Genomic DNA, 24,856 nt, shown 5'->3' on the forward strand with positions numbered 1-24,856 from the left:
TCTAAAATGAGATTACTGAAAGGGTTTCGTCTCTCGCTCGCAATAATCCAAGAACACTTGCGCAGCACCAGTTCCACCCATTTCCTTACTCTTAAGAGCGTTGGTAATATCATCGGGTAGGTGTGCAACTCTTCCCCAAGCCATCACATATCCCCCATTGTTTTCCGCGTTGAGGTGTGGATATAATGAAGCATAAAGCTCGGAGTAGGCACCGTAGACAGGAGGCTTGAATATTAATTTCTATACACAGCGTCAGCAACGAATGTATTCTCGAGGATTTTTGAGACAAACCATCCCAATTCGCGCGATAACACCCATGTTCCGTTGCAATTCAGTTCGCATCAATCCCGGATGCACAGACTACATGATCAGCTTGATTACATTTCAAAATCGTCGCTTGGACTCACGAGACTTAGGATGCCTTTGCCCTCGAAACGCTTCGCAAATTCAACTGCCAACCACGTCCCACCAACCTTGCTGTGCATGTAATTATCGAAGCCCTTTGGCAGGATCTTGGGAGTTCCGTTGCTATCGAACGACATTGCACCAGGAGGTGTGCCGTGGTGCATAAGTGCTACAACAAAAATGACTCTGACGCCGAATGAAGGGCTTGAGGCAGCTGTTCGGATGAGAAGAGGCTCGAGGAGGATCGTAAGGAGGTACGGCGCGAGACAATTAGTAGTCATTTCGAGGTCCTGACCCTGTACCACATTCTTGTCAGCTAATAACTAGTCATCGCCACAGCACGGATGCTGACGAACCTGTTTGCCTTTGCTTCCAATAGGCGGAATCATCACAGCCGCATTGTGAACCAGGATATCCAGCCGAGTCTCTTGTCGTAGAAATTCCTCGGCCGCCCTCTTCACCGCTCCTAGATCTCCCAGGTCGACAGCCATGATTTTCAACTTCCCTTCAGCTTTTTGTCCCCTTGTTTGGGCCTTGATCTTCTCGATGGCACCCTCGCATCGTGATACTGAGCGAGCAGCAATATACACGGTTCCGCCTGCGGCATAGAGAATCTTGGCGAGTTCAAAGCCTACTCCAGATGCTGCACCAGTTACCAAGAACACTTTACCGGCTAGATACGGTAGATCTTTGTCGGTAAACGTTGGAGCCGGGGGGAACATAGCTTCTATCACGGAAGGCATGATTTGTTCGGGTCGGCTCAGCGAGGATTGATATGAGAATTAGGAGATGGAAGCGAGGAAAGCTTTCAAGAATCAGAATCAATATTTATATCTAATGTATTCCGACGGACATAACGTTTCTTTCTCAGATACCCATGTGCCTCAACGGACATAACGTTCTCAGGCAATCGAGCTAAATCCGTTCGGAACAATACTGGATTAATGGTTTTTCCTAAGCCAGATCATGCGACGGAGGTGACAGGAATAGTGAGCAGCCAATCATGTTCACTGAGCCTGAGGCCGGACTAAAATTTACCCAGTGAGCGTGACCCTGAGCGCCCTCATAAAAACGGCCGGGCAGAGGAAATATGGTACGTAGAGTCACCTAGGTATCTCGCAATGTTCGTACACCACGAGCAACCTAGGATATCTATATATTGTTTTTCCTGCGGGGGGAAAGGAGACAATTCATCGGCAGATATTTTCGAAATCCATTTCATCTGAGACATCAAGGATGGCAATCCCATCCCTGCCAAATCGCAAGACTTCTTTTCTGACACGCCTGAGAGAAAGTACAGTATGGAATTCTATGGCACAAAGAACATCTAGCCCCAGGTTCCACCACCACCTCCTCTTCCACCGCGGCGCTGAGCTGATAGACGCCAGTCATCCTCGCCAGCAAACTTGTTGTGGAGGGGTTGAATACGCTCGGCCTTCTTGCGTTTCGACAAACGGTCCGTCGGTGCAACCTTGAAGAACGTGGGAGCCGCCTCGACAAGCCACTTCGGATCGATTGAAGTGGTGCAATGCATGTATTCTTTAGTAGTGAGGACCAGAGTGTGGTATATGACGTGTTCGGATGGCTTGCCGAAGAGTGCAGAAGACGGATGCAAGTAAACGGGGGTGCCCTCGACGAGCGTTTTGTACCCTCCTTCCTGTTGATCTTTCCGGGCTGCATTGCGAAAGAATCCTGTGCAGAGTGCTTGCCGTACCTTGGTGGTGTCTCGTCCGCATGAAATGATCCGATGCTTATATCTGTTCATGATACCAAGAAGTTGCTTTCTCACATCTTCGGCCCGACGAATCTGCCGGGCTTGAATGAAATTCTCAAAGCACCAGGCGTTGTTGAATTTGGAGTTTTTCCAACCATTGTAAACATTTAGCAGGGTCAAATGGTCGCCGTTCGGATCATGGAACTTGGATTTCTTCTGATCGGCTTGCTGTTGTTTCTCCTTTGGGCGGTAGAACACAGAATGAATGCTCAGCATAGCTACAATGCTGAGAATCTCGTCGGAGCAGTGCATATCCACAGATGCAATGAGAACTTTAGCAAGGGCAGGCTCCATAGGGAAATCAGCCATCTTCCGACCCAGGCGGGTAAGTAGACCTTCGTCGTCCAATGCTGACAAGGCGTATAGCTCTTCAAGGGCACCCAGCATGGTGTTTGTCGGTGGCGGATCCATGAAGTCAAAATGGAGAAGGTCATTGATACCCATGGCCTTGAGCATGAGAATGGTATGCGAAAGATTCTGGCGCTGGATCTCAGGAACAGTAGTCGGGAGCATTTCTGACTGATATGCAGCCTCAGTATATAGCCGAAAACACTTTCCTGGACCAGTTCTGCCTGCGCGACCTGCTCGTTGCTTGGCTTGCGCCTGTGAAATCGGTGTGATCACTAGACTGTCAAGGCCTAGCTGGGGATTCCAAGCATTTTGTTTGACAAATCCGGGGTCAATAACATAGTAGATATTATCGATAGTGATTGAGGTCTCTGCAATGTTAGTCGCAATGACAACTTTGCGACCGCCAGGCGGTGGGGGGTCAAAAATTCGACTTTGCATCTCGCTTGGAAGTGCAGAATAGACCGGAAGAATGACCAACTCGGGAACCGATGGACCTAGAGCCTTCATACGCTCATATAAAATCTCACATGCAGTGTCAATTTCTTCTTGACCAGTAAGGAAAAGAAGGATATCACCACCTGCCTCAGTTAAATGGATCTGCATCACAGTGATAAGGGCAGCATCCAAATAGTCAGACTCAGGCTCTTTGGAGTACATAATCTCGACAGGGAAAGTCCGGCCAGGAATCGAAAAGATAGGGCAGCCATGGAAATATTCTGAGAACTTTTCGGCATCAAGCGTAGCCGATGTAACGATCAGTCTCAGATCGGGTCGTCGTTTGACAGTTTTCTTGAGCAATCCGAATAGAATATCTGTTGCGATCGTTCGTTCGTGTGCTTCGTCAAGCATGATCACAGAATATCTTTTAAGGTCGGGGTCGAGGAGAATCTCTCTTTGAAGCATGCCGTCGGTCATGTACTTGATCTTGGTGTCGGGGCTAGTACAGTCTTCAAAACGGATGGTATATCCAACTTCGTTACCAAGCTGACAGCCCACTTCCTCCGCGACACGCTTAGCGACAGACATCGCAGCGACACGACGGGGCTGGGTGCAGCCGATGATTCCATTGTTCCCATATCCAGCTTCCGCCAAATATTGCGTCAGTTGCGTAGTCTTTCCGGAGCCAGTATCACCAACCACAATGAGTGTTTGGTTGTCTTTGACAGCATCCAGTAGCGGTTTGCGGAATTTATAGACAGGAAGACTCTCCCGTTGTTGCTTGATAGACATATCGGTCCTCTTGCCAAAAGATTGATTCTTGCCCATGGTGACTCGCTTCCACTCGGGAACCGCCTCGTCTGATTTGGGCTGGGCGCTGCGTAGATCTGAGGCAAACAGCCTCTCTTCCGGTGCAGTCATCGGGTCCTGCCATTGCTGGGAGAGGTCGATGTCGTTCGCCTGTTCTGCTGCCTTATCCTTCGCTTCTTGCTGTTTCAACTCGCGTCTCTCCTTTGCAAGGGTTGTGCCTGACATTGCGGCTCGATTCATAGAGCCATCAGGGGCTTTGACCACACGAATAGGAGAGAGTTCGAGGGACTGCTTTGTCTGACCGGCCAAGAAAGGTGGCTCTTCATCCCTAACTTCAATATCAACATCTTCCTCCTCCTCAAAGGCACCTTCGCCAGTAAGAGTTGAATGGTATTCCTCCTCAAGCTCAGGGTAATCAGCTGCAGAAGCAACCCCAGATGCAATCAACTGCCTGATCTCCCATCGTTCAGGTGAAGTCATGCGTTTCCGATTCCTCATCGGCCGGCCATTTGATTCTTCAATGACCGGAACATCAGAGCTGAGATTGCCGTATCTGTCACTCGCAAACTCGCCATCAAGACGTTGCATATTGGCACCCGAAGCTAGGCGCCGTTGAGGGACAAGGTCCATTCCAGTGACCTGGTCAACTTCCTTCATTGAAAGCCCAATGCGATTGCCTTGAATGCTGATAACTTTGACATGAACTGGCTGCCCGCGGGACACCAAATCAGATGGATGGTTCACTCGTGCACCTTCCTGCATCGCCGAGACGTGGACGAGACCGTCAACCTTGCCTTTGACCCCCTGCAAGTTCACAAAGGCACCGAAATCCTTCACTCCTGTTACACGGCCTTCGTAAATCTTGTAAAGAATGGGTTCGTCATCCAATTCAACAGGTGGCGGTTGGCGGAAGTCCTCGTCTCTATGGCGGTCGCGGTCCCTCCTTCGTCGACGATCATTGTGGCCGTTACGCTGATCATCTGCTCGGTCCCGATTCCCATATTTGCCAATAGACCTGCCAAATTCGTCCACATATTCGTCATTTTTGCTATGGCGATGGTTGTTTCGAGATCTAGACCTCGACCGGTAGTTGTCTCTATGCCGACGCCCACGGTCGTGTTCGACATAGTCGGGGCTGCGGCTTCGTTTCCGACCGTCGCGATCTCTTGTGGTCCGTGGTTTGTCGTGGCTTGCTTTCCCAGCTAAACCTTCCAGCATGGCAAACGTATCATCCATCGCGCCAGCTTGCGCATCAGTCTCGTTTATCTCAGCCGGATCAAGGTAGTCATTTTCCTCCCATCGCTTTTCCGTATCTGGTACAGCAAGACCCTTGAACACGCGAGACTTCTTCTCTAGCGCATCGAGTTCATCCATAAGATCTGGGGCTGAATCACCAGTTTCTTCCACCTTCTTGCCTTTGTACTTCGGGTGCATGGTGAGGACGAGGCGATCGATACTCTCCATTAAGCTTTGCGGAAACTCGGCGCCCATGTCGTCGAGGCTTTTCTTGTATTCAGGGAAGCTGCTGCATTTCAGGTGCTGATCGATCACGAATTCCGCCAGCGTCTTGTCGTTGATGCCCAGGTAGTTCTGGAGCTCATTCGTCACTCGCGATACGAGTGAGAACAGCTCCAGCGACTCCAGATCGTCCATCTCGGGCACAGGCGACCAATTAGGATCTGGTACAATTCCAAAAGAACGAGTGGGGTGCGCAAAACGCCGTGTGAGTGAAGTTGAGCGTCGCGACCAGAGACCGAAAGCTGCGGAAAATCAGTCTTGCCGAAGTTGCCACCGATAAGAACCGATAAGCACATGCGCCGATAAGGAGATAAGGACTATGTACTTGACGAAGCAGAGAGAAGCTTGGAAAGATCACAGTTGAGAGAGCGAGTTTTTTCGTTCCACATCTAATATACATTCCTATTGTACAGATTTTGGAATTTTGAACCGCATTGAGCAGTTTTATCGCTGCGGTGGGGGAGCAGATTCCTCCAAATCAGGCATATCCTCCAGGGCGCTTGAGCTCTCGGTAGACTCAGTGGCCTCCGTAGGCTCTACTGAATCGGAAGATGTTGCCTCAGCAAAGTCACCCCCCAGAGTCCCCCCTTCTTCACTATGTTGATTGAGATTTGCGTCCGGGAGGATGCGCTGCTGATCACGCAGCTGTTTCTGCAACGCAATTTGGCGTTTCAACGAAGCGTCCTTGCGCAGCTTCTTGTTGGAAGAGAATTCGGTCAAAGCGCGGATCATTCTCTCTTCCACAAGCTCTTTCACATGCGCTGCAAGAGTACGGTCCGTAAAGACACCGCCAAACCGAAAGCTTAGCCAGGAATAGAGGATAATGGCCTTATGCAGACTCTCCAGTTGTTGCACGTACTCCTTATTGCCAGAGACAGGCTCTTGGAGAATCTCGAGGTTCAAAAGAGGGATATCTAACAGTCGCCCGCGCGTGTTCGAAGATATGCATTCAGCATAGGCGCAGGCGATTTCGCGTTCCAGCATCGCACGAGTGTCCATAGGCGCGCCCATGAAAGTCAATTTATCCTGCATCGACAGGCCTTCCACGGCGTCGATGATCTCAGAGGTGACCAGTTGGTCTTTGGCCTCGCAAAGGAAGAACAGAGGATGAATTTCGACGATTTCCAAAAGTCGTTTGATCAGATACTCGAAGGGAGCGCTCTGCGGGAAGTACGCAGAAAACTTCTCGAACATGAAACCCGGCGGAAAAACGCCCGCGGCACGGAGTGGCGGGGGCTCAGTACCCATAGCTTGTTGGATAAATGGAAGGTCGACTTCTTCCAAAGATGTAACAAAACCCACGTTGTCATTTTCTGCTTCATTGCCTTTGCCATCGACGGGTCGATACCGACCAGCACGCCCGCCAATTTGTTTAATCTCCGGCACCGAAAGCCGTTGCAAACCGGTGGGCATACGCTTGATTAATGTCTCAAAAATGACACGTTTGCATCTCCTATGCCAATTTAGCGGGAATCAAGAGATGGAAAAGGATTGAAGAGCACACTCACAGATTCAGTCCCATACCAATAGCATCACTCGCGACGAGAAAATCATAATCATTGTTTGGGTCATTGAAAAGGTTTGCCTGCTGTGTTCGAATCTCCGCTGGTAGACCACCGTATACAATAGCTGCTCGCCTCCCAGTCGTCTTTTCAATGTCTGCCTTTAGAGCGTGAATCCCAACGCGGGAGAAAGCAACCAAGCAATCGCCCTTTTGGAGATTGTTTAGATTGCCACGAAGGCTGTGGGGCATCACTTCCAGCGGGTTCAATCGCTCGTAGCGGTGTATCTCCAGGTTGTCTCCCGTCAATGCACATAGTTCGCGGATCAGTGGCACAGCTCGGGTCTCGCCGCAAAGATGCAGCTCAGCCGCCTGCGCTCCAAGAACAGCCCGAGTCCAAGCCCAGCCTCGCACTGGATCGGCTATCATTTGGATCTCGTCAATGACACCAACGTCGTACTCATCGCCCAGGCTGACCATTTCCACCGTATTACTCACAACACGTGGCAATTGGCCATCCGTCGGGAGTCTGACTTCGTCGCCCGTCACAAGACTGCATGGAGGTCCAGTATCCTGGAAACGATGATATACCTCCTGCGCAAGCAACCTTAGTGGCCCAGCGTAAAAACCATTCTTGCACTCTTGCAGCCGTTTCAATGCATGGTATGTCTTCCCAGAGTTTGTGGGGCCGACGTGGAGGTGAATTGTCCGCTGGATCGAGCGTGCGCGTGGATACCATTCTGCTGGATACCGCATATCGACCACCTTTAGCTGGCCTTTCAGATTCGGGATCGAGTGCTTGCCAGTCAAGTAATCTGCATATAGCATGAATTCCAGCTCCTCCCGAAGACCATGAGCTCCGGATTTGAGATATGCCTTTTGGATCGTCATTTTCATCGTTTGCAACGGCGTCCATTTTGCGCCGGATTTCGAGACATCGACGCTGACAGCGTTCATGATCTGGCGTTTGAAACGTTGCCATCCTTCCAGTGCTGCCCCCGTCGCATGGAGCTTGTACTGCACATCACATAATGCAGCTTCTACGACATGGCCAAAGTCTCGCGCAGCAGCAATGCCTTGTCGGGTGGCTCTTCCGGGGGCAGACGGTTTCTTTGGAGCCCTGGCAGCCTTCTCGGGAGAAGAAGCAGCCTCCTTCTCCCGTGCAGCCTTCTTCGCGCGTGCTCTTTGTGAACGATGAAGAGTCGGAGTCGTCGTGAACTGACGTTCAGCGGGTCGTGCGAACGAGCGCAGCATGCAGAAAAGCGAGCGACTGCCCCTGCCGGTCCATGAGTGCATTCCGGGACGCCCGGGAACCCGGCAAATGGAGTCGTCAGTCGAGACGCGAAAGGGACGGAGGGAGAATAGGAGACGGATTGGTGACACCGCGAAGGGAGACAGCGAGCGGGTTTCAGCGCCGGTTTGCAACGGAAAAATGCGCGCGAGTGCTTATCGGGCTGAGTTCCCAGGTGCGCCACCCGAAGATCCACTTCTTCCCTGTCGAAGCTCAAATGGTGGGGAACTCTCTTCCTTCATATACCTCATACGGGCCACCTCACACTTCCTGTGATCCTCCCCTGCGATTCCTGACTCCCTGCCCGACCTTCAACGCGTTGAACTCTTAGGCTTCGTGCAACTCCGTCCCATCCGCCTCTCTCATCTGCAGTCTCGAACTGTGGGCTGCCCGCCGACATGGGCGCCTCCATCATCGACATCCAACGCGACAGTAGGTGGCATCTTCGTGCTGCCCTTTTCTGATAGGACACTTACTGATCCTACTTTGTGCTCTGAAAGTCATCCTGAACACAATTCGCCATGCCGTGGGCAACGATGTGGGTGCTGCCCCTCCTCCCCTCCTTTGCTGCAGGCACTGACGATCGCTCCCCTGGGTCCAGTGGAAAGTTTTGGTGGTGGACGAGCAGAGCAAGAAATTAGTCAATGCGGCCGTGAAGGAGGAAGAGATTCTCAATATGAATGTTTCCAGTGAGCCTGTCTCTGAGCCCCGACGAACGCTCGACAGATTGCTAAGACCACCGTCACCCGGCAGACGTTGAACAGATCGAGCATCGGCGGCCCTCCAACCCGGACATGGATGCGCTGTACATTCTCTCCGCGGAGTCTTATATCGTTGACTGTCTGATGGCCGACTTCGAGGTTGGGCGGTATAGGAAGGCATACTTGGTCTGGACCTCATGTGAGTGGGCGGCAACATTGGCAGCTCTGCAGAGTGGTGTGGCTAACGGTCATGTAGTTCTTGACCCGCAGCAGCGTGCGCGACTGGACCGATCTCAGATGGCGCGCGATCGGATCTCAAACTATCAGATTATGAATATTAATTTCTACCCCCGAGAGTCGCGCTTGATTACCTTCCGTGATCCGTGGAGCTTCCCAATCCTATTCCACCCAGGCTGCAACCATTTGATCCGGAACCATCTTCAAGACTTGGCCCAAAAGGTATTGAAGCTTGCATATTTGAGCAATTTTTTTATGACCGCGTACTGACCTGAAAAGATTGTCTCGCTCTGTGCGTGTCTGGGCGAATACCCAGTAATCCGGTACTATCGGCCACGATCTCCCACCCACGAGGCTGGTGTTTTATGTTCGCATTTATCTCGGTTCATTCAAAATGAGCTAGATCAGTTCGCACAATTTCAACGTGATTTCCCGCCCCCGTCGAACCGTCCTCGGGGAGTGTTACTCATAACGGACCGTTCTATGGATACGTTCTCTCCGCTGCTCCATGAGTTTACATACCAAGCCATGGTGCATGACTTACTGCCGATCAAAGACGGAGATAAAGTGACCTACAAGACAGTGGTCAATGAGGGTAAAGCTAATGAAGAAATGAAGGAGATGGAACTTGGCGAACATGATAAGGTGTGGATGGACTATCGGCACATGCATATGAAAGATGTGCTTGGCAAGCTGGGCGAAGATTTTGCCAAATTCCGAGCCGCAAATCCACAGTTTGCCGAGGAGTGAGTTTTTTCAACCCCGTGTTGTCTATCATGCACAATAGCTGATGGAGAGGCCCATAGCAATGACAAAACCAGTGTGAACACTATCAAGGACATGCTGGGAGGCCTGACTGAGTTCACAGAGGGCAAAGATGCATATACGTTGCACTTGAACATGGCTGGAGAATGCATGAAGTTTTTCCAAGAGCGCAAGCTTCTGGAAGTCAGCTCTATCGAGCAATCTTTTGCCACAGGTCTCGATGAGAACTACAAGAAAGCCAAAAACTTGGCCGCGCAACTTGTGCAATTGCTCGACGACGAAACGGTCATATCTCCGGACCGTCTTCGCCTAATTCTATTGTATATCATGTATCGTGGCGGTCTGTTGGGCGGTGATATCCGCAAGTTGATGGCACATGCGCACCTCCCGGGCAAGGATGGTGATGTTATCGCGAACCTTGACCTTCTCGGAGTTCGCGTAGAGAAGCCTCTCAAAGACGACAAACCACCAGTACAGCCATTGTTCAACCGAAGGGCCGCAGCCCCGGAGTCAGACGAGCCCAGTCTGACACGTTACGAGCTGGGCCTCAAAGTGATGCTGGAGGAACAAATCCGTGGCACATTGGACGCGACTGTCTTCCCATTCACAAGACCCCACACCGATACGGACGGTAACATGGCCGCCCAGGAGGTGTTGACGCAACAAGCATCTCTCCGCAGTGCCAAACCAACCTGGGCACGCACCCGGACGACCGATCAGCCGCGCCAGCGCATTATCGTGTTCGTGGCTGGAGGTGCCACTCAATCTGAGGCGCGTGCCTGCTACGAGGTTTCCCAGGCCTTTGGGCGCGATGTCTTCCTCGCCACGACGCATATGCTCACTCCGGGACTATTTATGCGCCAAGTCGGTGACCTCAGCGTCGACAAGCGCCGCCTAGATATCCCCGCCGAGCGACCCAAGCCTACAGCACCGGCTCATCTATTCGAGCGCGAGGCCCCTCCTGCTCCTTCAGCACCGCCGCAGAAGAAACCAATGCCGAATCTCAACCCACCTGCTCCCCCCGAGGCGCTGATGCAGAACATGTCTATCAGCTCGAATGGATCAAGCTCCACGCCTTCTTCGGCTTCTGGCGGAAAGTCGCACAAGAAAGACAAGGATAGGAAAGACAAGGATAAAAAAGACAAGGACAAGAAGGACAAGGAAAAGAAATATCGGTTCTTCTGAATAGTCTGATAACGTCCTCGTCATCGTCATGCAACGATATACACCTGTTTCAGTCATGACGCTCTCCTTTGTCCTGTGTCTGCTGTGCGGCGTTTGCTTCCCTTCGGCGCTGTTGTGATACCATCTATTCTTTGTCTCTTGTTGGTCAATCCGGTTTGGCCCCGAGCATTCAGAGGCGCTTCGTTGAGCGGGGCTCGAAAGTCGTTTCTTCAGGTGCGGTGCTTTGCTTTCTTCCCTTGATCTCGATGGTTTTCTGCTGGGTCCTGCGTGTATGTACAAAGGTAGCGCGGACTTATGGATCCTTTGGGTTGCATACAAATCTGCCACGCAAACACCCGTTAAGCAGCGTACATTCTACAGCAATTAGCTTCGCATTTAGATAGAAATTATTTGGCTCTAGCCGCAGGTATCCGATGATTGGCAAGACAGGTCACAGTACAGTAATTATCCAAATTGAATTCAATAGCATTGTCTATTGATGGGTATCATAATCATTTCATAGTAATCTTCATCTTCATGTCCAGTAAGTCACCGACGAATCCCAGACCTCCCAGCTCGATCCGTCCTCAAATATCTTCCCCGAGATATTTCAGAACTTCGTCACTCTGGAAAAATAGATTCCTCATCCTGTCATGCTTCTTCTTTGCCTCCACAGCCGCTTTGCGTGCCTGCTTCGCATTCAACGTCGGTGTTTTCTTCGGGGGTGGTGGTGGCGGTGGTTTTCGATCTCCGTCTGCATCTACACCGACACCTAGTCCAGCGGTGTCGTGCTTGATTCGACCTTTCAGTGGCTCCCGGATGCCTTCTCGGCCGGGGGCTCCAAGGCCGAGCCGGCTATCGGGATCCCAGCCGTAGGTGGAGAGATATCGCAGACCTGCGCGGTTGCGGTCGAGGTGTGATGGTGGGTGAGAATGTGTGAGGCATACTTGGTGTGCTAGGGAGGCTTCGTGGGGCCGTGCATCAAAGGTTTCTGTAGCTGTAGATGGTAGTTCTGAGGATAGTGGGAGGTTGCACACTCCGCAGTGGATATTGGACTGTAGAGAGGATGGAGCAGGTGGAGAGATTGCTCTCGCGAGTGGCGGGGCGGAGTGTGTGGTTCGCGGTGGCACAGGTTCAAGGGCTGGATGTGTACCTGGTGTGGTGGCCTTTGTGTCCGTTTGTGGAAGGACGATCGAGAGATACCTGTCTGCGATGCTCGTGCCAGACGGAGTTGAAGACGGCCGCGCCGGGGCCGTGGTGTTTAACTCATGCTCAGAAGACCGTACGAAGGGCACACGTTTGCGACGAATGCCTGCGCCAAAGACGCGCTGGTCCTCCAGTGGGAGAAAATAATCCTCATCGTCTGCTTCGGGGGGCATGTTCACGGCATTTGGAGAGAGGCGAAGGAGCAAAAGCAGAATGTCGAAGGTCGGAGGTCGAGGCCGCAATGTCCAGTGGCGATAAGATAGGCGATAAGGCGCGCACGCCCTTACGAACAACTCGTTCTTTCCATCTTTTGTTTCTCCTCCCAATCCACCTTTCCACCACAATGCCCATTCCAATTATCGTCAAGGCTGTGCAGGAGGGCATCTCATCCGTTCCATTGGCCTGGCCCCTGATCCGCATAGCACCATGGATCCTCCTGGTCGCCACACTGAAATACTATTTCGGCGGAGCCCGCAATACCTCCGAGCGACTGATGCATGCCAAGGTGGTGATGGTGACGGTGAGCACGCTGTTCCATTGACTGCTCCCAAGGAAAATAGTTATACTGATAGCTCGGCAGGGCGGAACGTCTGGCATTGGAGCCACAGTCGTCCACGAACTCGCTGCTCGCGGCGCCCAAGTCATTCTCCTCACCCGCCAACCACCCTCCGACGTCTTTCTCGTCGAGTACATTGACGACCTCCGCCGCACAACCGGCAACCACCTCATCTATGCCGAACAAGTCGACCTCGCCTCGCTCCACTCCATCCGCACCTTCGCCACGAAATGGATCGATAACGCTCCGCCCCGCCGCCTCGACGCCTTGATCCTATGCGGCGGCACCGCCGTGCCTTCCAGCGCTCGCACAACAACCCCCGATGGCATCGACGAGGAATGGCAGATCAATTACCTCGCCAACTTCCACCTGCTTAGCATCCTCAGCCCCGCGCTGCGCGTACAGCCGGCACACCGTGACGTACGTGTGATCTTCGCGACGTGCGCGAGCTACATCGGCGCCAACTTCGAGCTGGACACGGTGAGGCGCGGAAGCCATGTGCCCGCCACGAACGCGAAGGTCAAGGGTACGACTGCCGCTCCGAAGACGAAGGGCGTCTACGCTCTGAGTAAATTCGCTCTGATGACGTTCGCCCACTCCTTCCAGCGCCATTTGAATGCCTACGCTCGTCCAGACGGTCTGCCTCCCTGCACTCGGGTCATTGTTGTGGATCCGGGCCTGTCGCGTACTCCAGGTACCCGGCGCTGGTTGACCGGTGGCTCGCTGTGGGGTCTTCTGCTGTACCTTCTGACCTGGCCGCTGTGGTGGTTGACTCTCAAGTCACCGCAGCAGGGGGCGCAGAGTATTCTGTACGCGGCAATGGAAGAGGAGTACAGCCGTGGTGAGGGTGGATGGCTTATTAAGGAGTGTCGAAATGTGGACTGTGCGCGGCTAGACGTGCGCGATGAAGATGTTGGCAAGAGGCTGTGGGAGTTTAGTGAGAAGCAGATTGAGGAAGCGGAGAAGGAGGGTGCTGTGAGGAGGGCGTTGGAAAAGAAGGAGAAGGAAGTGGAGGCGGAGAAGAAGACGAGGAAGGAGAATTCGTCGGCCAAGTCGCAGAGTACTGGGTCGAGACGGAGCCGGAAGAATAAATCATAGACTCGTGCTGCTGCTTTCGCAGGGTCCAACAGTTGATATAAATATCAAGGATACGAGGTATAGGGATCCCAAGGAATTTTTAAGGCAGGTATATCAGACAGATGTACTCAACACCTTTCTCCACAGCTACTTCTGATTGTGTAGCTATCTATCTAGATATATGGGTAGGTGAATATACCTACCTGTGAATATGAATATCTTCGAGAAATTAATATTCGAAATAGGCTGTCAAACACAGTGAGGGTACACAAATTTTCCTTAGAACCCCTCAACTACGTGGGCTAGGTAGTACATGGGACTGGCGTGGTTATATTATTCTATAAGGGTTTCCGGCCGCGCTTTGCGCGGCCTTATCCCTTGGGTACTCGTCATATATGGAGACTCACATTAATAGTTTATCCTTTTTCTGTATGTTATGATTATAGCAAGACAGACTTCTCCTTGATTCCAATTGGTTGGGTCCTCTCCTATCCTGACAACTAGTCCCAGTGGCCCGGCCATCCCGTACACATATCCTTCGGAGCGGTGCACACTAGCTAGGGGGCTACATACGACCTAAGGACGTGAAAAGCCTGAGGAATAAATAATAATAATAATCCCCGGGTGCCAACATCAAGAATCTTGGGGTGCGCCTATCATTTCCCGGGCTTTGAACCTTGGAAATAACGCAATCCACGGCCGGGTGGATTACGTATTCCAAAGCCCTTGGTTATAAATCAACATGAGGGCTGATAAATCAGTACAATACGACCACCCTAAGGGGTTATAAATTATGGTTATTACGCAGTATCTTTTCGACCGAAGTGAATTGAAGTCTCATTATTGACTTGTCTTCAATATTCGGCGGCGCTTGTTCCCATCCTCGCTATGACCCTGCCAATTCCCAAGACTACCAAACAGTGGGCCGTCGTTGGCCAGGATGGGCTACACTCACTCAAATACACGGAGCAGCTTGTGCCTGAACTGGGCGATAGCCAAGTCCTAGTCAAGAGTAGGTTCTCTGCCACTTTACATCCCTGTTTGTGCAGTTACTAAATATGATCTATGGTAGTCCAAGGAGCCTCCCTCAATGTATGTTCTTACACGAGTTAGCCTTTTTTCAGTATACTAATCCAGGATCTAGTATCGGGATCTCCTCATTACTCAGGGGAAATACCCATTTGACCTCAAATCCGGTGTGGTCCCCGGCTCAGATGGAGCCGGGACAGTCCTCGCAGTCGGCAAACACGTTACTCGGTTCCAGCCAGGAGACAAAGTCGTCACGATAATCAATCAGCGACACATTGCAGGATCAATGAATACCCTGTCTATGAAATCCGGACTGGGCGGCTCAATCGACGGCACTCTACGCTCTATCGGAGCCTTTGATGAGGAAGGGCTAGTAGCGATGCCTGACGGCTTGAGCTTCACTGAGGCTGCAACACTCAGTTGTGCAGGATTGACAGCCTGGAATGCTCTCTTCGGTTTGGTAGGAAAGCAGCTTATGCCTGGGCAATGGGTACTTACTCAGGGCACTGGTGGAGTAAGCGTCTTTGCGATCCAATTCGCTAAAGCTATCGGGGCAAGAGTAATTGCTACCACCAGCACAGCCGAGAAGGCGAAGCTGCTTGAGAAGCTTGGCGTGGACCAGATTATCAACTATCGCGAGCAACCTGGCTGGGGGTCTATTGCTAAGGAGTTAACTGGGGGACTTGGAGTTGACCATGTCATTGAGGTCGCAGGTGCGACCACGCTGAAAGAGAGTGTCGAAAGCGTCAAACTCGATGGCATTATCAGCGTCATTGGGTTTGTTGGAGGGGAGGGTAAGGAGATGCCGAGTTTATTGGATTGCTGGCTCAAACTTTTTACCGCTCGCGGTGTTTGGGTTGGTAATCGGCTTCAAATGGAGGAGATGTGCCAAGCCATAGAAGCATCTCCGGATAAACTTCGTCCTGTCGTCGATCCCCAGATCTTTACGCTGGACCAGGCCAAAGAAGCTTATGAATACTTGGGATCGGGGAAGAATCAGGGGAAGGTCTGTATTAAAATTGCCTAGGCGGGCGCCACTGATGTTTATCTCCGGATTAACTGTCCTGAGAGATTTCCTTCGAGCTGACATGGCTCATATCGGTAAGAACTTCTTCAGTTGGGGCACATATCCTTAGGTCAGAGCCAGAAGGAAAGTATATATATGGGCGGAAGTGCAGGAGGAAATGTTTTTTGATAGGTAAAGTGGTAGAACTACCTGGAAGCGGTAAGGCGTCTTAAAGTGTAGCTACGGACGGTGATCGGTGCAACTGTAGAGACGCCTCGCAAACTATACTTAGAAGAACTAGATTATTATCATGGTATTCGATTGCAATGTACCTAGGTTTTGGTTTTTTTATACTCTGACCGGAGGTCTATCCGCATGCATTTGCATAAGCTATGGATGCATCGTACAGAGTGCATGAACGATGATGGAAAAAGGAGATTCGTTTCATATATTCTACCAGAACTTCTATGGCGAGACATTCCAGAGATTTTATGCAAGCCCAGTCAAATCACAATATCTACGGGGAAGAATTACTTCTTCAGCTGGGACAGCAGCTCCGCCGGGGGCTGCTGGCGGTAACCCTGGGGGTTGTTCTTGGTCCAGAGCCAGAGGTCCTCGCAGGCCTGCTCGAGGGTACGCTGAGGGGTCCAGCCAAGCTCGCTGTTGGCGCGGGTAGCGTTGGCAGTCAGGTTCAGAACGTCACCGGCACGGCGGGGGGCAACCTCGTAGGGGAGCTCGCGGCCGACGGCGGCGGAGAAAGCACGGATCATCTCGTAGACGGTGCTGCCCTTGCCGGTACCCAGGTTCCATGCGCGAACACCAGGGTTGTTGGCACGGAGGTAGTTCAGGGCCTTCAAGTGACCGTCAGCCAAGTCGAGAATGTGGATGTAGTCACGGATGGCAGTGCCGTCGTGGGAGGCGTAGTCTGTATAGAAGGTCAGCTTGGGACCGAGACGAGAGCGAGCTCTTATTGCAGGATCATGCGCTTACCATCGCCGAACACCATCAGCTTCTCGCGCTTGCCAGTGGCGACCTGCGCAAGCAAGGGGAGAAGGTTGTAGGGGACACCCTGGGGGTCCTCGCCCATGATACCGCTGGGGTGGGCACCGGCGGGGTTGAAGTAGCGCAGCAGAGCGCCGTTCCACTTCTTGGCCTCGGCCTCGTTGCCGGCCTTGGTGGCGTTGTTGCGCTGAGCGTTGATCACATCGGTGATGGCGGTCTCAACGGCGAACTTGGTGTTGCCGTAGGGGTTGGTGGGACCCAGAGGGCACTCCTCGGGGATGGGGATCATGTTGGGGAAGCGGGTGGCATCACCGTAGACGGTAGCGGAGCTGGAGAAAACGATGTTGGTGACATTGTGGCGGACCATCGAGCGGAGAAGGTTGATGGTGCCATAGACGTTGACCAGGTAGTAGTCCAGGGGCTTCTCGCCGGACTCGCCAACGGCCTGTGTCGCGCAATTGAGGTTAGCACCCGCGACGCAAATCGCTCGTTACATGCGTCGCCACATACCTTCAGAGCAGCGAAGTGGATCACGCTGTCAATATCGGGGTGAGCCTCGAAGACCTTGTCGAAGCCCTTCTCGTCAGTGACATCGAGCTGGACGAACTCGGCCTTCTTGCCGCTGATGAGCTCGATGCGGTTGAGGGCCTCGGCAGAGGAGTTGTACAAGTTGTCGGCGACGACAACCTTGTAGCCAGCCTCGAGCAGGGCAAGGGTGGTGAACGAGCCAATATAGCCCGTACCACTGTGGAGGCGGGGGTCAGCTGGAATGGCAATGGCGGGGAGGAATTAAACGTGGGGTGTGGGGATCGGGACTGCTAGACGGGTTGGAGCGACTTACCCAGCGACAAGAACGGAACCAGTAGGCATGATGTTGGCAAAGGATGACAATGGAGAAATTGGAGTGACGAGGAAGGAAAAGGGAGGGACAGGGCAGGATGGAGGGGCAGCTTTTAAGGGGAAATTCGAGGTGGGGGGGAAGGGAAAGGCAAGAAGGAACAAGCCACGCCTGTCATATCACCCTCGCATTACGCGGAACAATTCTGCGACACGGCAACAACCACCGCCCAGTGAAAGGAGGGTGCGCAATTGATCTATTCGATACGGCGGGTTTCCGTCTGCTTCCTACATGGCCATCACAATTGAACTCGTTGCATGCGCGGTAGCCGGGAGCATCTGCTGGTCCCCTTCCATAAAAGGAGAAGGCCTGATGTAGATCGCGGATCGTCCTGGCGGTGTGCGCCCAGTGATGGACACAAGTCAGCACACACCAGACCGACCACATTAACTCGGGTATAGCTATGTTGAGGGCCATAGAGGCGCTTCCAGGAAAGTATCGTCTGCGCAGACTCAATCGGTAGCTATCACCATCATCGCCCACTACGGACGAAGTGACCAGCTGTCAACCCACCAAAACGCAACCCCGTTTCACCCACCGAGGGCCGGGCCTAGAGCCAATCAGGCGCCCGGCTCGGTCGCCCGGAGCCAGGGTCCATTTGGGCCCCGATCCCGGGAATTATGGTGGTCAATGGACCATCAACGCCTTTCACTACGATGCATCCAACTGCGTCGGCACGGGAATAACGGGAAAGAAGATGAAATTGGTATGAGAAAGAATCAGGTAATAGACAACTGTTCGGCGTGTTCTAGGGGTGGATAATTGTGCCCTGTGAACATTGGAGATTCAAGCCAGTGTTGTAATGTGCTTTGGAGGAGCCCATCTCATCTGCGCAGCGCGCGCTTCCACCTTCAACGGGGAAGAAGATGTCGGCCGGTTTGCAGATTTCGGCAGTTCGGCGCCGTCTGCCTACTACCGATGCTCTTGACAGCAAAGGGCGCCGACTCGCAGACCCCACGAACCCTGAAGAAGTCGGAGACATACTTGCCCCGGGTCGCCGGGTGCTGTGGGCGAGGTTTCGTGTGCCGGCGAGTAGATCCCGCGGTAATCCCAACTACAATGGAAAATCGCACGGACAACTCTTCCCTTAACCAAGAAGCTCCACATCGAGACCGATGGCCCGCATGAAGAGATTGACGTTGCCAAGTCGCTGGCTGGCCATGTCGGCAGGCAAGGTCTTGCTGTAGGCGACGGTTTCCATCACACGATCCCTAGAACAGATGATCAGTATACCAAGCTTCTGGTTTTCACCGCACACGAGTCACACTCACTTGACAGCGATCACTAGACGTTGCTGCTGTTCGGGGCTGGCTCCGATTCCGACGGCAGCAAGGAACTGCCACACGTACATGTCGTCTCCCGAGTTGATCGAGCCGGGGAAGATATCAGCCAGGGCGGGCTCCAGAGTATCGAACAGCACGTTGAACTTCTCCACCCATTGTTGCCAGTCACGCTCGGACGCCTGACCGGCCTCCTTGACGATCTCGGCGCGACTGAGCAGCATGGTCAGAATACCCAATCCGACCCTGGTGCGAGCCACGGTCTGTACGTGAGTCTGCGCAATCACCAGCCCGAGAAGTCCAATAATGATGTTGAAGGGGGCCTCGTTCACGTAGCCAAGCAGGCTGGGCATCACAGCCAGCGAGAACAGGTCAATAGCTTCCCGCACAGCCACTGATGGTTGAGCCTCTCCGGCGACCGGCTGCGCCAGACGCACCACATCCAAACTATCCAAGTGGACTACGATCATCGTGAGGATGGTCACCCGTTGCTCCTGATCAATATGACGGAAGATGCGCGGGATAGCCTTTTTACCCTTTGGGTATGACAAGAAAGCGATGAAAGGATGAGGGGTGGTCGAGTTGGGAACAATAGGCTCCATCACCTTCAGGGCTCGCCACAGTTTCTGGTTAAGTGTGTGGACCTTCTGTCGCCATTCCATATGTTCTTGAATCGCCTCCGTGTCACCCTCCTCGGGTGGTGGAGGCATGGTGCGCTCCTTGTCTTCCATGGACATGAGGGCACTGTAGACACTCTCGATATTGGTGAGAATAGATTTCCGGTCGCTAAGGCTCAAATCGGACTGCACTTTCTTTGGGCGAGGACCCTCGGAGCTATCGGGTCGCTTGATATTGAGCATGGGCTTGGGTGCCTTGGCGTTACTAAAGGATATCTTCCCCAAACTGCCCTCGATGATAAGTTGTTTGTTCTTCGGTTTGGCCTTGGCAGCCTCCACAGCGCGTTGCACCTGTTGCTGCATCCGCTGCATGTGATTGTCCGCGCTCTGGAATGCCCGTCGTGAACCATGGCCACCAAGGCGGTTACCCGTCTGAAGAAGATAGGTCTGGGCAAAGTGGCCTAAGGGTTGGTGCGGATGTTGACGTGGTGCCCCGCGAATCTGGCTATAGACCTGATAGTAGAAGTCCTCTGCCAGGACAGCCTCCGGGTCAGAGTCTGCCACATTCCCAGCAGCCGCCACCAGTTGCTGTAGCTGAATACGAGTAATGAAGTTCTTGTCCTGGGGTGTCATTAAACCGTTGCCCCGCGACAAGAGGAAAATCTTGTGGTTGCGCTTCGCCCGCTTTGCGTCTTCCACCAAATAAGCATTGCGCTGCTCTTCGGTCAGGTGCATAAGCTGCTGCGGATTGGTGATGACCGGCAGTCCCCCGGTGGGTCCTCGCGAAGACGGCGGGGGCGGCATTTGTTGAGCTCGCTGGCCTTGAGGCGGGCCTGCATGGCGTGGGCCTTGGGGTGGAATGTTCCGGGGAGGAAGGTTATTCTGCATATGATGCAGCGGTGCACCCTGGACGGAAGCAGGGCCTCCATACAGCTCCGGAACGCCGGGAGGTGGGTGCGGAATCTGTGGTGGTAGGGCACCTTTTTCAAGTTGCTGCAAGATTTCCGGGGGCAGATTCAAGTAGCCTTCAGGAAGGCCGGGAAGGTTCGGGGGCTGACGGAGGTAAGACGGGTCTGGCATGGCCTGAGGAATCGATTGCGCCGGCAATGTCACCGGTGGCTGGCTTCTATGACGCATTTGTGCCTCGACCTCTTCCAGACTTAGCATCTTGCGACTCGCGGCTGGGGTCGGTTCCGGCTTCTTCTGGGAGATCCCCCACACGCTGGATTTGGCTTGCAGGTCGGGAATATACCCGGGATCCGAGTACTTCTCGTAACCTGTGCGCTTGGATGTCGACTCGACGGCCGGTGTCTGGCTGGGCACTTGGACGTCATGGTGGGCGGGTGCGGGTGCGGCCTGGGGGTTCTGCAAGGCATACCGAACCTGCTCTTCGCCAATGGCATCGGCCACCTGCTGAGTCGTTCCAAAGAAATCAAAGTCCCGGCCGACGGGCTTAGCTTCTCCTCCACCGCCACCACCGCCGAAGGTGTCGGCGTTGAACGCATCCTGATCGTCGTCGAGCTGGTCACCAAGGCCATCGTAGGTGTCTTCGAAATCAATTCTTGATAAAGTATCAGCCCATTGTACATATTACTGCGTAGTCCTGAAAAAAGGTGTCTCACGCATCCTCATCCTCCAGCGCCGTAGCACCAGCGATCTCCGCGAAGGGATCCGGATTCTCGAAGAAACCCCGCCCTGCCGCAGGGCCGCGGTCGCGATCCTTGGGTAGGGTGGTGTCGAAGCCAAAGAAAGACATGTCTCTTTGGCTGGAAGAGAGGGAGGGAGAAAGCGGGAAATGGAGAGGGAAAGATAGTGGTAACGGTGGGGGATTGAGGAGGAAGGGCGAGTGATGAAGTTCTGGAGTGTGGCTGCCTCAGGCACCCATAAACCAACCGTCCGTTCAGGAGGGGACCCGACCAATTGGAATCAAGAAGAAGTCTATAGCACTCCAGGTATGCGGAACCAGAGGTGGACAGTTTTCGTCTAAGGGGCTACTGTGTTCCTAATTAATTGTGTATATATTTCTACAGTAAATGGAGGCTTCGCTGTGTCTACTTGCACAAATGTGTTATCATTCCCTCAGCATAGCACAGCAAACATCAATAAGTGGTTGAATAAACAATTTGGCTTCCCCCTTAGCTACCATTCCCAGGATGAAGTATATTTATCCCAGTCGATATCCTCTCAGAGCCCAGTTTAGCGAGCTCGAAAGTCGCTATCCACTCGGCACCAAACTCGACCGGACGTTGAGGCTTGCTAGCCTTGCCAAAGTATCCGATAAAATAGCTATAGTACATTAGTAAATAAGCAAGCTTGTGGAGATGGTATAGCAATAACATACAGTGCTTGCGTTTTCTGGTGTCAAATTAGACTTGTTGCCCTGGGCACACTTGGGTACTACCTATTCTCTACTAGCTTGCTAGATCATTGATAATCGTGAGGATTAGTTATCAATAAAGAAGAAAAATCAACTTCCCGAAGAGCCTTAATAAAGGCTACACGGACTTGCTCTTTTTCATGACCTTCAAGATCCCAAAATGGACCCGGAACAATTTCCTGCACATGCCAGATAATGAACCCATCGGGAACTATCCCTGAGAGACCCTGAGCACGGTTTTGTATCCGATGAGCTTGGCAGTATTACTTGAGCGTTTTTTAACTGAGATCTAGATAGGCCGTCAATTCTGGCAGGGTGAACATTGTGGCTAAGGATCTTTGCAGCGGATATATCAGGCGGAAGTACTCAATGCCCTTTCTCAACAGCTATTTTACTTTTGCAGCTACCTATGTAAGATATGTAGGCAAAGATATATCTTTGGGGAATCAATAATCGAAATCAGGTGCCAAACTTAGTGAGAGTATTAATATTGTAATTTTCTTTCCTGAGAACTCCTATACCTAGGTAATTATATATCGATCGGGTAACCAGTTGAACAGCTAGTTAGGTGACGATACAGGGAATGACTTGGTATGGTAATAATCCCCACAGACTAGTCCTAAGATAGCAAGCCCTACGACTCTCGAAAGGGTCTAGGATCAATTGGATTTCGAAGCCAAAGACGTTCGAGCGATTGGCAGTCTTGGCGCCAATACCTAGGCTGATTATATGACGATTCAGATTCATTCTTCCACAGGGACTCGACTAATTGGAATCAAATAGTCCAACCTTGCCGCACGTCTGTACACCTGACTAATCAAGATAGGGAACGGATCAACTCTTAATGCGAGGTTCCACAACGAAGCAACGCAGGGCGATTGGCTTCAAAACACTCCTGAACCGTTCACGATGGCACGCGGAGAAAAGCGTAAGATCTTGAAGTTATCCCGAGATCTTGCCCCTCTTATCCGTCCCAAGCGAGGCGCGGTGTATAGTCTATGGCCCCCTCGGGGCAACCTCGACGCGGTTCTCTGACTCGTCGAGCTCGGTAATTCGCCCCTGGTAGATGACAGCCTGTAAGGATCTCGATGTAGATCGACCCGGGCGGGAAAGTGGACATCGCCATACTCGTGCAAGGTGTTATCATAGGGCCGGATGGGAGCCCTGAGAACATTAAAAGAACCACTAGTTATATTATTTTTTAGGAGCGCGCCAACTTGTCTCGAACCTGGTGAAACCACGCGCGGCTGAAAGCGATTGACACCATTGTCTTGCGCGGCCTCTGGGATCCAGTCTTCGTTTCTCTCCGCCTCCCCTACACACGCTTTTCGCACCCTCGGTGTTCTTGGGGTCTTTCTGCTTCTGCCCTCCATCCACTCGCAGATGTCTGTTGCTGTCTCTTGTGGATTGGCCTGAATTCTGCTGGCGCAAACTCTCGCGTTACACTCGTTTCCGCCGTCTGCGCAGGTCGCTCCCTCTTTGCCCCCCCCCCCGCCGTCATGGTCTCGACACGCTATACTCGATACCTGGTGTTCGCTTTGGTGGTAAGGCTTTCATCTTGTGCAATGGACTTTCTTGCCATGTCTGGTTCAATGCGGCGGCCTCGCTCACTGTCTCCTAGGGATTGACCCTTTTCTACCTGGCCACCCGATCTTCCCTCGAAATCCCAACCACCGCCTCAGTTGCCCAACCCCGTACCGATTCCGAACAGATCACATTGGTGCAGCCAACAAGCCATAAGGGACAGAGCACGGAACGTGTGAACGCGACCTTTGTCACCCTCGCCCGCAACTCCGACCTCTGGGAGATCGCAAAGTCCATTCGAAATGTCGAGGACCGGTTCAACCGTGACTACAACTATGATTGGGTCTTCTTGAATGACAAGGAGTTCGATGAAGATTTCATCAAACTCACAACGTCCCTTGTTTCGGGCAAGACTCACTACGGGAAGATCCCCAAGACCCATTGGTCCTACCCGGACTTCATTGACCAGGACAAAGCCCAGGAGGCGCGCGAGGACATGGGGCGCAGAAAGATCATCTACGGCGATTCCGAGAGTTACCGCCACATGTGCCGCTACGAGTCTGGCTTTTTCTTCCGTCACCCGTTGATGATGAACTACGAATACTATTGGCGCGTCGAGCCCAGCATCGAGCTCTTCTGCGACATTAGCTTCGACCCGTTCCTCTTTATGAAGAAGAACAAGAAGAAGTACAGCTTTGTGATCAGTCTGTTTGAGTATTATGAGACGATTCCCACCCTGTGGGACAGCGTCAAGAAATTCATGAAGAAGCACCCCGAGCACATCCCGGAAGGAAACGCGATGGCTTTCGTCAGTGATGATGGTGGTGAGAGCTACAACAAGTGCCACTTCGTAAGTAGCCAGGTTCAGCGAATCGCTTTGGCATGAGCTAACAAACTGTGCTATAGTGGTCGAACTTTGAGATTGGTAGCCTGGAATGGCTGCGCTCTAAGGAGTACCTCGAGTATTTCGACTCTTTGGACCGCGATGGTGGTTTCTTCTACGAGCGATGGGGCGACGCACCTGTACACTCCATTGCGGCCTCGATCTTGTTGAAGAAGGAGGAAATCCACTTCTTCAATGAAATCGCTTACTACCATGTGCCCTTCACCCATTGCCCGAGCGGAGAGCAGACAAGGCTGGACCTTCGCTGCCACTGCAAACCCGAGGACAACTTCGATTGGGAAGGTTACTCTTGTAAGTCTTTCTTCTACCCATTATTGATATAGCCATATACTTACTCCGATCACAGGCACAAACCGATGGTTCAAGGTTAATAACTTGCCAAAGCCAGAGGGCTGGGATGAGAAGAAGAATTAAGTGCGCTTGGT

At 52.5% G+C, this 24,856-nt stretch overlaps 10 protein-coding genes across 10 annotated transcripts; 4 read left to right on the forward strand and 6 right to left on the reverse strand.

Moving 5' to 3' along the window:
• Positions 1-12: 12 nt before the first annotated feature.
• Positions 13-1,148, reverse strand: N7459_003301 (uncharacterized protein; the record flags this gene model as incomplete). Its single annotated transcript, XM_056942485.1, has 4 exons — positions 13-240; positions 292-360; positions 408-701; positions 762-1,148. The coding sequence occupies 4 exons, from the start codon at positions 1,146-1,148 to the stop codon at positions 13-15; spliced, it is 978 nt and encodes a 325-aa protein (XP_056802368.1).
• A 584-nt stretch (positions 1,149-1,732) lies between these two features.
• N7459_003302 (uncharacterized protein) lies at positions 1,733-5,431 on the reverse strand (the record flags this gene model as incomplete). Its single annotated transcript, XM_056942486.1, has 1 exon — positions 1,733-5,431. One exon carries the CDS (start codon positions 5,429-5,431, stop codon positions 1,733-1,735), a length of 3,699 nt encoding a protein of 1,232 aa, XP_056802369.1.
• Positions 5,432-5,740: 309 nt separating this feature from the next.
• On the reverse strand, positions 5,741-8,093 carry N7459_003303 (ATP-dependent RNA helicase SUV3; the record flags this gene model as incomplete). The annotated part of the gene is made up of 2 exons (XM_056942487.1): positions 5,741-6,749; positions 6,805-8,093. 2 exons carry the CDS (start codon positions 8,091-8,093, stop codon positions 5,741-5,743), a joined length of 2,298 nt encoding a protein of 765 aa, XP_056802370.1.
• Positions 8,094-8,486: 393 nt separating this feature from the next.
• On the forward strand, positions 8,487-10,976 carry N7459_003304 (Sec1 family protein; the record flags this gene model as incomplete). The annotated part of the gene is made up of 7 exons (XM_056942488.1): positions 8,487-8,520; positions 8,589-8,626; positions 8,690-8,777; positions 8,842-8,988; positions 9,046-9,248; positions 9,306-9,772; positions 9,833-10,976. The coding sequence occupies 7 exons, from the start codon at positions 8,487-8,489 to the stop codon at positions 10,974-10,976; spliced, it is 2,121 nt and encodes a 706-aa protein (XP_056802371.1).
• Positions 10,977-11,542: 566 nt separating this feature from the next.
• Positions 11,543-12,334, reverse strand: N7459_003305 (putative G-patch domain protein; the record flags this gene model as incomplete). Its single annotated transcript, XM_056942489.1, has 1 exon — positions 11,543-12,334. One exon carries the CDS (start codon positions 12,332-12,334, stop codon positions 11,543-11,545), a length of 792 nt encoding a protein of 263 aa, XP_056802372.1.
• A 170-nt stretch (positions 12,335-12,504) lies between these two features.
• Positions 12,505-13,815, forward strand: N7459_003306 (putative oxidoreductase; the record flags this gene model as incomplete). The annotated part of the gene is made up of 2 exons (XM_056942490.1): positions 12,505-12,681; positions 12,742-13,815. The coding sequence occupies 2 exons, from the start codon at positions 12,505-12,507 to the stop codon at positions 13,813-13,815; spliced, it is 1,251 nt and encodes a 416-aa protein (XP_056802373.1).
• Positions 13,816-14,682: 867 nt separating this feature from the next.
• Positions 14,683-15,850, forward strand: N7459_003307 (zinc-dependent alcohol dehydrogenase family protein; the record flags this gene model as incomplete). Its single annotated transcript, XM_056942491.1, has 3 exons — positions 14,683-14,806; positions 14,867-14,886; positions 14,939-15,850. 3 exons carry the CDS (start codon positions 14,683-14,685, stop codon positions 15,848-15,850), a joined length of 1,056 nt encoding a protein of 351 aa, XP_056802374.1.
• A 509-nt stretch (positions 15,851-16,359) lies between these two features.
• N7459_003308 (NAD-dependent epimerase/dehydratase family protein) lies at positions 16,360-17,701 on the reverse strand (the record flags this gene model as incomplete). Its single annotated transcript, XM_056942492.1, has 4 exons — positions 16,360-16,754; positions 16,820-17,276; positions 17,342-17,576; positions 17,673-17,701. The coding sequence occupies 4 exons, from the start codon at positions 17,699-17,701 to the stop codon at positions 16,360-16,362; spliced, it is 1,116 nt and encodes a 371-aa protein (XP_056802375.1).
• Positions 17,702-18,816: 1,115 nt separating this feature from the next.
• On the reverse strand, positions 18,817-21,382 carry N7459_003309 (deadenylation-dependent mRNA-decapping factor PAT1; the record flags this gene model as incomplete). The annotated part of the gene is made up of 3 exons (XM_056942493.1): positions 18,817-18,940; positions 19,001-21,187; positions 21,249-21,382. 3 exons carry the CDS (start codon positions 21,380-21,382, stop codon positions 18,817-18,819), a joined length of 2,445 nt encoding a protein of 814 aa, XP_056802376.1.
• Positions 21,383-23,502: 2,120 nt separating this feature from the next.
• Positions 23,503-24,845, forward strand: N7459_003310 (glycosyltransferase family 15 protein; the record flags this gene model as incomplete). The annotated part of the gene is made up of 4 exons (XM_056942494.1): positions 23,503-23,547; positions 23,625-24,377; positions 24,434-24,722; positions 24,778-24,845. 4 exons carry the CDS (start codon positions 23,503-23,505, stop codon positions 24,843-24,845), a joined length of 1,155 nt encoding a protein of 384 aa, XP_056802377.1.
• Between the last annotated feature and the right edge of the window lie 11 nt (positions 24,846-24,856).

Source organism: Penicillium hispanicum (assembly GCF_028827665.1).
Source record: "Penicillium hispanicum strain IBT 35686 chromosome Unknown utg000003l_segment0_segment0, whole genome shotgun sequence".
NCBI classification, from domain to species: Eukaryota; Fungi; Ascomycota; class Eurotiomycetes; order Eurotiales; family Aspergillaceae; genus Penicillium; species Penicillium hispanicum.